The sequence below is a fragment of the Filicampus tigris genome, chromosome 2 (assembly GCF_054856515.1).
Source record: "Filicampus tigris isolate MCC_2025a chromosome 2, RoL_Ftig_1.0, whole genome shotgun sequence".
NCBI classification, from domain to species: Eukaryota; Metazoa; Chordata; class Actinopteri; order Syngnathiformes; family Syngnathidae; genus Filicampus; species Filicampus tigris.
The window spans coordinates 23,102,633-23,113,167 of NC_141218.1; the positions used below are offsets into that span (position 1 = coordinate 23,102,633).

Consider the following 10,535-nt stretch of genomic DNA (forward strand, 5'->3'; position numbering starts at 1 on the left):
CATCATAACTACAGACAACACATCTGTGCCTCCTTGTGTTATGTTTATCTACCTTTGGGGCCCGCCCCGCCTACAAAATGTGTTGATGGAGGTGATAGAGGTTTAACAGCAAAGTTGAAACTAAAGTCCAACTAAGTGCTGCATACTAATGTGACTAAGTTCCCTGTAGTGATAAACGTAAAAAATAAAGTGGTGACTGTGACTGAGCGGAAATTTTGTTGGCAGTAGCAACAAAGTATGTAGTAGTAATTGGGCCAATTAATCCAAATGTAGCAAGCAAACAGGTGTTTAGGAAACTTGGCTGAGTAATAAACTGAAGGGGTTAGACCAGGGGTTGGCAACCTTTTACACTCAAAGAGCCATTTCGACCCGTTTTCCACAGAAAAGAAAACATTGAGTCGCAAACACTTTTTTACACGTAAAATGAAAGTGTGTGTGTGTATGTACAAAAATCATATTCCAGGATCAACAAAAGCTATTAGAACACAATTTGAATCAAAATGTACTTTTGATATACAATATATACAATGCAGATAAATATTTGCAAAATGCCTGAATATTTATTTTATCTGGTTAATTGAACTTTTGCTCCTGAACCTTTCGTCTGCTAATCAGGGCTGGGAAGTCATTTTCATCTTTACACAGGACTATAAACTGCCATTTTTTAAGGATTTTTTTTTTTTTTAGTGTGTGTGAACATTCATATTACAATACAAATGCGACCTCTGTCTCTTTTCTTGTGTGAGCATAATTGCACCCCTAAAGTGATCCACATTCACAGAAGAAGAGACGGTTCGACGTCACTCACTGCGTAGTGTTTACAAGTAAATGTGGTGCAGCGTGTCGCGGCATTTCGACAGTGGAGCGATTCCGTCAGAGGTAGAAATACAGTTTTTGGTGGAAATGATGAGGCGAGGCTTTTTGGATCTCATTTCATGGAGACATCACTAAAGTTGACGTCAAGCCATAACCGCGCATAAAAAATTAGCTGATCGAGCCGTGGCTGAATTACTACTACCACCATAAATGTCCACTTTATGCTTGATGTTTCAAGTGGGATTAAATTAAAGTCAAATATAAAGTCAATCCTGTTACTCAAAACAACTGCAGAGTCACTGTCAAGCATTGGATCGCTCCGCCCGTGCAGGGTGCATTTTAGGTTCCCGACGTCAATGTCGGATGTATGAGACCTGGAGGTTCAGACTGCGGTCGCAATGCAAAAAAAATCTGAGAGGTATCCACTGTAGGACCATATATGAAAGTGGCCAAAAACTTTGATTTACTAAGAAGACACGATGCACGTTTTTGAGACAAATAACATGCACTTCAGTCGGACACTTATTTATTTTCCCAAGCCACGCAGAGCTGCAACATGAGGATATAAGAGCCGCATATGTCTGCGGAGCTGCGAGTTGCCGACCCCTGGTTTAGACTAATACAAAGCCGAGGCGTGCATGCATGCGTGCATGAGAGTGAGAGAGAAGAATTAGACTGGCTCAGCCTTCCACACGCCATCTAATAAGTTGTGTCAGGAATTCTTGCAACTAATCATCCAATACAACAGATTGGTTAGCAGCCTATTTGCCTGGGAGATGGATTCTCAAATATAACCCAACAACAGTGTGAAAGCACGTCGCTCCTGCAATGGAAACAATGCAGCTGAATGTTTACAGTAGGAATGTCACAATATCAACAATATCATGATATTGCAATATTAAAATACGATATCGTCGTCGTCATGTCACGATATTAACAGCAGCAAATATGTTTAAAAGTCCAGGTTGTTTTCCATTTGTGCAGTTCCAGCACCCTCTGGTGGTTAGTTTAGTAGTGCAGTTTAATTTGATGCCAACTATGTTTAAGACCCACGCTAATCGCGAGATGAAGAGGAACATAACACATTTGAGTTCCTTCACAAATTGACCCGATTCACAATGTGTGCGTGCATTAGCAACTAAGTGCCTCAATATTAGGTGTTCGGTAATTGTAGGTCATTTATATATATTGAGGTTCATGTTAACTGAAACTAAAATTTGAACTGTATATGTATAATGAGCACCACAGCTAATTAGCATTATGTAGAGACATTTACATGCAACTGCTCATGTTTATTTTATTTGTATTTGTATTTCATGTTCTACAGAAACCGTACACACACCCACATAACCACATTAAACAGAAATTAAACATATTATAACTCACATATAAATTTACTCCCATAAATCAGTCAAACCAGCAAATATTTTTCAAGATCTCCGTCGGCCCGCTTCAGCCGAACACAGCATTGTGAACTACATAGACCATGATACTTTGCGCTGCTGACCCAATAGGAGCGCATGACTGGCCAAGCCTATTTCTTTGTGAATGCCGTTATTATGTACAAAAAACTGAATATTGTGATGTGTTTTTTTTTAATATGAGCTCTTTTTTTTCTTTTTTTTTTTTTATAATATTTTACAAAAGCTTTAATATGGTATGGCGCGCTTTTATACATCGCCAACATCCCCACAATCTTGTGATATCATCGTATCGTGACATTTGGATTTTGTAACCTCCCTAGTTTACAGTGGGTACAATTCCCAATATTGCGCTCTACACTTCAGCCGACACATAAATGATAATGCTCATCATATGTTTCTAATATCTAATATTCCCACTGTCGTGTAGCTGAATGAGGAAAACCGTTTAAAAGAACGTCTGAAAGCAGCTCCACACCACACACCAAACGTTAATGCATTTTTCAAATGTTTTTATTGAGCCCTTCATTTTACTTGCCACTCTACAATCTTCTTCAACCTTTTCACAACATATAATGTATAGGGATGCTCTGATGGAGCGGCCACCAAACGCAATCGTACGATTTTCGTATGTAATCGGTAGGCTAATCGCAGAACAAAGCATTTTATGGGCGATCAATCACCATAAGTAGCCAATTGTTCCTAACCAATACGTACACTGACCATGTTGTATTACAGAGAAATCAACACCATAACGTTATTCTTTTTAAATAACATGATGACTCAATCAGTAATGCATCATAGAGTTGCTTCCCTCTATAGCTTAATTTTCACCAGCAATGATCAGCGCATTGCAGCTTGAAACGAGGAACTGACCAGGATGTCACTATTTACACACAAAAAAGTCACTATTTGGTTAACAGTGTGACAAAAATATAAGAGTTATATATGTCACATATTCAGCTGACAAGCACACATGACAACGATTAACATCCTTATAACTTCATTAGTTAAATGTATCACGCCAAGATTTTGTCAGAATTGAGCAAGCTACAACTTATATTCAATGCATATGCTTTGCCTTTTCCAGAGCTGAGCATTGTCTACCCGTCTATAACTTATGGAGGGTATTTCCTGCCGACCCACGTGGTCCCACTCCGTCCCTCGTCGGTGACAGACAATCGGCGTCGAGCATAATTTTCACGTCACAAGCAGGCGCCGCGCAAGCTGACATGCCGCCAAATGAAGAAAAAAAAAATCAAATAAAAACAACAGACACACACACGCACAGTGTGGTGACAAAATGGGGCACATCATTGCAACTGTGGGACCGAAAGGTGTATAACCCTGTTTTATTTATTTTATTTTTTATTTGTTTGGCTGCGTGTCAGGAGTGGGGTAACCGTAAAGTCCCTTCTCACCGCTGTTTGGCTGACTCTGACCGACCGGGTGGGTCTGAAATATAGACCGGAACTCAAAGACGGACTAAAGCATAGACAAATGCCCACCTCTGGCCTTTTCCTTCAATCTGAACGTCACCGGCAGCAGCTAGCATTAACTAGAATAGCATTAACACCTTGCTTCGCTGTGCTTAGCTCAGCAGTTGGAGGCCTTCACAAAGAGTTTCACAATGGGTGGGGGTCACCGTCTGGACTTGTACCAGACATTCAAGTTTTGTGGCTATAATATTCTCAACAATAAGTCTTGTATTTCTTTATTCATTCATGTGTTTACCAGTCTAACAGAGAGCGATGACATGACGTCACTTCAGATTTCTTCTCGGTCTTTACATTGGTGCCACCCAGTGTTCAGATTGAGAAACCAGTTGAAAACAGGTTGATTGTAACTTCGCCTAATAATAATAATCTGATTAATCAATAATTGTTTTTTAAAAAATCAACAGATTAATGGATTATTTAAGAAAAAACGGCAGATGTAGCAACTGAAAATTTCACTGTAGATTGGGTGTTCTTTTGGTGACGAGCATTGTTGTGTTTGCGCTACTACCTCTTGGAATTCTGTTTAAAATGTTCAACTTTGGTTTCATCGGCACATGACACGTGTTTGTAAGATTGTGTTATGACACATTAATGGTTGAAAAAGTTTTGAAATTATTTAATTTGGCCTTATTTTCATACAACACAAAGAGCTAGCATTTGAACAGGAGTGTGTAGACTTTCTATAGCCACTGTATGTGGCTTCATTTTATATTTTGCTCCAACCGCAACTTCAACTCTTCAACTGATTTTCCATTCTGTTTTAACGATGATGTGTGGAGCATTGTAAAAACATGATGGTCCATATGGTCATTATTCAGTTAATTAGAGACGTGGTTACCTCATAATAAAGCCAGTCACCGACCTCTCTGTTCACTCAAGAAGCACCCGCCCTTCATTATTTTATTCTTCACATATTTATACTGGTTCTCAGATGCATCACTCATCAGTATTCATTGACTGGAATATGTGTTACAGGAAGCCTCTAAATGTAGGTTCTAAGTGAAACTAGGGAAGGAAGAGGAAATGTTTATGCATGCAGCAGATAAAAAGCTAAAAGAAAATATTTTTGAACCGTAAATGCAAATAAAGACACTCTATATTTATCTTATTTTCCACTACATTGCAGCTGGACTATGTAGAATGTAAATAACCTGACAAATAAATTTAAAACCAATTTAAATTGTGTTTTTTTAAGATAAACAACTTAAACTCTGCCTTTCAGCCTATTTCTGAGGCTCCCCCGGCTACAAATGGACACTCATGCATATGCAGAAAGGGACCAAGTGGCTCATCAACAGGGATGTAGAGTGGAACATGGCAGGCAGGGCAGAGCAGAAAAGAGGGCAAGAAGCAGGGAAGGGCAGATAGGAATGAGACAGTGTCATGGTTGAGGAAGCAAGGGGTCATTCACTGCTCCAAAGAAATAGAGGAAACTGAAAATCAAAGGAACACAGAGGAAATAATGTGGAGTTCATGACGCCAAGAAAATTGAGCAGAGGACGAAAAAGGCTGATTGACGGACATCAAGAATGACATGAAATTATTCCTGTAAATTTTAGAATGACAGATTAAATGATTTTTGAAGGATTGGTGACACAACAACAGGTAGGTACTGACACAAACTATTGTCATACTTAGATTGCTACTAAAGGTTTGGTTAAGTATAACAATGACTACTAGTATACTACCTACTATTGGGGACAGTGGATGTAGGGGTGGCAAAATAAATTCTTTGGTGCACAGCGATGCCAATGTCAACGATTCTGAATGGATAAATTATTTCCAATGATCGATTATTAAATAGCGCAATGCGGAACTGCAGCTCATATCATCCACTATGATAGATTTGTCTCAAGTAGTTGGAGTCAGTCTAAAACGTCAGCAAAGAAAAAAAAATTTACTGACTATGTCTAGTCGGACTTCTCGACCTCGCACACCAGTTTAGGCTTCTTTCCTGTCAGAGAAGTGACATTCGACGTCCCCAGAGCCAGCTTCTGCAACCGCGGATTGGACCGCCAAGGTCCCTGCCTTTGGCCGCCGCCCAGCTCACATAGCGCCCAACCCCTCTCACAGGTGTTGAACCCATGACAAACACAAATTGTGTACAATAAATCAAACATTTAATATTCAATTCGTCCCCTTTAATAAAAGAGAATAAAAGTAAATTTACTGTATCTGTCTATTTATTTCATCATGTAAATATTGTCCATTACAAATACTCAGAGGTGCAACATTTTTTAACCCATTAAGGGCTACTTTAGTATCACCATATAAAGCCTAAAGTTTTTCCAGAAATTCAACACCTACATGATAAGTGATATCTCAGCCCCCGTAGCAGATACAAACATAATTCCAAAAGAAATTATAGAGCTTAGACCCATGGCTTTCACACAGGCCTGATTTTATTGTTAGTTACAGTTTCGATAAAAAAAAAAAAATAAAAAAAATGTAAGAACAAAGTGTCAGTGCAAGAGAAACACTATTTTTAATTTTAAAAAATTGAGTGGTAACTACCATCCTCTATTCTGTTTCAAAGCCGTCGATATCGTTATTGTCAAACATATGCCTTAATATCACGATCAACTGGTTCCACTGGTTCAAAGTTCACGAGCACGAGTCGTCTATATCGCTACCATCACTTATTTCAGCGCTCCCGCGATCGTCCAGGATATCCTACGACGGCTTACGACACCGTCACATTTATAATCTTGTGCATTTCATTGTCTAAGAGACCGTGAATTGGTTAGAAAAAAAAGAAATTGATGTATCCGCTTTCCCGGCCGTATAAGTAGAAATACGCAACAGCGCTGCCGGCTCTAGAGTTAGAAACATGGTAATGCACTCCCGGCCTAAATGGGTTGAAAATGACAGACTGACGAATGATGAAAGTTGGTTTTCATCCGTCAGTGTTACCATTGATAACCGCGTCGGTCAGTGACGGTCTGTCATTGTTAGTCCGTCACTGGCGGATGCCGGTTTTTCTGACGGTTTTTGGGAGACCGACTGACAGGCCAACGGACTTCTGAGAGACTGACTGACGGACCGATTGGCGGACTGACGATTACAATTCGGTTCGTCACGAAAAATACCGGGCTGACCCTGGCCGCTGATGGATGATGAATGACGGACCAGCAAAATTTTGTGAAATGCCCACCTCTGCAAATACTGTTTTAAAAGTAGTAAGTAATTTAAAAAAAAAAAAAAAAAAAGAATAAATAGCCAGCGATATTCAGTAATAGAATTGAATCAAAGCTAAACTGTATAGAATGTGCCATGTGGACGATCAAACGATCTTCCAGCTTTATGAGATCGTGAACACGTTGAATTGCTTAACGATCTAATATCGTCATATCGCCACCCCTAATTACAAGCATAGAGTAGTGCAAGCCTTTGAAATTCTTGTTATAGGATTTGCACACAGGCAGTCTGGCACGTGAATGGTTAGCACATCTGCCTCACAGTTCTGAGGTTGGGAGTTGGAATCCAGGCTTCCTGTGCGGAGTTTGTACTGTATGTTCTCCCCTGCTTGCCAAGGTTTTCTCCGGGTACTCCAGTTCCTCCCACATTGCAAAAACAGGCATGAAAGGTTCACTGAAGACTCCAAATTGTCCTTAGGTTGGGAATGTGAGTGTAAATGGTTGTTTGTCTACATGTGTTTTACGATTGGCTGCCAACCAATCAAGGTTTTACTCTGGCTCTAGTGAGGATATGTGGTCGAGAAAAGGGATGGATCGGCTTGCTCGTTAGTTAGTTAGTCATCCAAAAATAGTAAGGCGGCTACGTTATTTAAAGGCTATACTTTGCTTTCTGGGTAGATGAAATTTGAAATTGCAGTCTGCATTTTGGCCATTACTGACATGAATTGTGTACCCATTGAAAGACATGAATTGTGTACCCATTGAAAAGACTTAACTGTTAGCTGTCAACACTAATAATCTCTTTTCATGTGGTTGTCTTTTTGTCAAAGGAACTAAAGGCACGGCTATAGCCGTTTCCTCTATGCGGGGGAGAAAGCAACACAAAATGATACACAGGTAAGCATGTCTGCATCTGCTGTATGTGGCACATAGAACCATAAAACAAAAAGGTCACAGCCTCTCTCATCCGTTCTTCCTTTTATCCGCTCCAATCCTACCCTCCACTCTCCGCAGACAGTTTGCAGATAATGACTTCCAGTCACATAGGTAGAACATCTAAATACACACAGACACATACACACTAGGTGAAAAGCCCCTAGCTGAATGGAAGACTAATTCTCATCCTCACATCACAGCTCCAGTGGATGAGGACGGCCAGCTCTAACAAGGCCAAAGGTATTTTACGCTTTGCTGAAATCTCCTGAGAATATGGTAGCGGGCTGCATCCTGTTACTACTGAAGCATCATGCATAATAAGGCCAGTCGTTACTGTGCTTACACCAATAATTGCACAGCTGCTAAGACTGGAGAGGGTCTCCTTTATTATTGCAGTCTGGGAAAGTTATAATGAATAAAAAATGTGCCGTTCATCAACTGGTTAAAGCCTACAAATAACAGAATGTGATTGCACAGAGCTCATAGTCAGGATGTTTTCACCTATGCTTGTTTGTATATTTGTTGCCAGAATAACTCAATAGCTGGTTGACTGAGTTCCACAAAACAATGGAGGAGTGACGTGGACATAGATTTCAAATTTGCATATCAATACTTGAAACTGTTTATTAACACTCCTAGTTGAAGGTAATCGTAAAACTAACTCATTAAAGGGAATGACATGTTTTATATTTAACAAAACCCTTAGCGTCTTCATATGAAAGCAACTATCTTAAAGCTAATGTATAATATAAAATGCTAAGAAAATTAGCATCTATGTTCTGGTATAAACCATTAAATACTGAATATGTGCAAAGACAGAAAGCTTGTATAATTCTCACAGGCATATATTGATCCTAATCGCAACATATGTGTTATATTACTGCATTTTAGCTGCACTTCATGTCTCTTCAACAAATCTATGAGGGTGTTAAACATACACCACGCTGCCCCCTGCAAAACATAAGCAACACATATACCGTCCGGTCAAGTGGAGTCAGAGCCACGTCAGCTGTGCGGCGATACTTAGAGGTAACATATTTTAAATTTAATTAAAATGTGTGTATGTTATATTTGAGTGACTCTTATGGCATGCTCAATTACGTTTGTGTTTTTAAAGAATATTTGTTTGCAATAAAACACGTCATTACAATCAAAACACATTCTGGCATTGTCATGTATTGGTAGTTAGTATCGGTAGGTACTCAGATGTAAGTACTAGTATCAGAGCAGGCCTATTAAAAATATGTTACACAAAATGGGTGGTGTTTTTGGGGGCTTGACTGGATTGTAAAATTTGATTCATTGAAATGCAGAGTATTCATTATATACTTGAGTAAATTGAGTTAAAATCTTGGTCAGGGAAGAAATTAAACTCGTGAGTCAAGGTAAGACTCTAAAGGAAAAATTAATCTATTCCAGTTTGCTACTGTTATTCAGCTATCTACCTAGCCCTCTAATAACAAAAAGTCCAAGTGTGAAACTACATTGAAGTAGAGTTCTTTGAGGCTTAAAATTGTTGACCAAAGTCACACAAACAAGTTATCTGAGACCATCCTGCTGCGTCTCTACAAGGTGGATGGTGCCTGCTGGCACACATACAGTACAGGGTTTATGAAGCACATAGTGAGACACACACATGCACGTGCACACACAATCTAATTACTTGTCCCTTTTGGTGAGATTTAGTGGCTCCCAAGAAACTCACATCTCTGTATCGGTTCCAAGATCTGTCCTTGGAGTGTTGGCCCACGGTAGTCAGCCGCTTGTCTTTGGTGGAGCCCGACACTGCAGACTGTGTACTCAGCAATAGAGCCACAACAGGGAGCAGAGAGAAGAGCATCTTCTGGAAACCAAAGCATTGGAGAAAGGGACATAAGATGCACGCAGCTGTTGAGTGGCGACAAGGACGGAGTTGAGCCCAAGCATTCAAGTGGGATACAGCACTTTCCACACACGCGCGTGCGCAAACGGACACACACACACACACACACACACACGGCGCGTATCGCTCCAAATGGCAGTGAAATAAAGCAGATGAAGCAAGCACTGCTTATTTTTGCAGGTTGGCTCGTGTCATCATATTTGTGCTCTCTTTCTAAATCGGATTACAGATAACGTAGAGTTGTGGTCTAGTAGCGATTAGCTCACCTTGTTCGGTTAGTTTAAAATATATAGATTATTTAAAAACAGTCTTTACTATAAAGGCGCTTTTTTCTATACAGGCTTCTCTCAGCCAAAGTCGAACAATGTGCGACTCTTTACTGCCGTTTGTACATTGTCAACTTACCTGCGTTCGTTCGGTGGCGTCACAATCCGAACCCTAGTCGAAATAAGTCCAAGTTCCGACCACTCCGGTGCAAGCCGACCACTACTGTGACAGACTGACACACTGCAGGCTACAAGGCGAGCCGAACGGACTTGCTGGAGGTTTCTCCTCTTGTCACTAGACACCGCCCCTTGCTCTCTCTCTCTGCCTGTGCCTGCTACAGTACATCGTTCTCCATCTACCTCTCTCTACCCTTCTTTCTTGCTCTGTCTCTCTGCTCTCTTCGAGCAGAGTGGCGTAGGAAGTCATTTGGGGGCCCAAGTAAAATCCAGTCATCGGGCCGTCCTCATCCACACGTAACTAAATACATTTCTGCTTCCAAAGCTGTACTTTAATGTAACCACTTTTTCATGCTTTTGAAATATGTTAGTTATCTGGCAGTTTTAAAGCAGCGCTTGGG

At 40.3% G+C, this 10,535-nt stretch overlaps 1 protein-coding gene across 2 annotated transcripts in view; it reads right to left on the reverse strand.

Annotated features, from left to right (window-relative positions):
- Positions 1-10,312, reverse strand: part of spock1 (SPARC (osteonectin), cwcv and kazal like domains proteoglycan 1) — a 110,220-nt gene extending 99,908 nt beyond the window's left edge. For both annotated transcript variants that reach the window (XM_086023501.1, XM_086023500.1), the window contains exons 1-2: positions 10,097-10,312; positions 9,515-9,652 (exon numbers count right to left, since the gene is read on the reverse strand). In XM_086023501.1, the coding sequence (XP_085879627.1) occupies positions 9,515-9,649 (135 nt within the window). In that variant the 5' untranslated portion in view covers positions 9,650-9,652; positions 10,097-10,312. The remainder of the gene's footprint in view (positions 1-9,514; positions 9,653-10,096) is intronic.
- Positions 10,313-10,535: the final 223 nt, after the last annotated feature.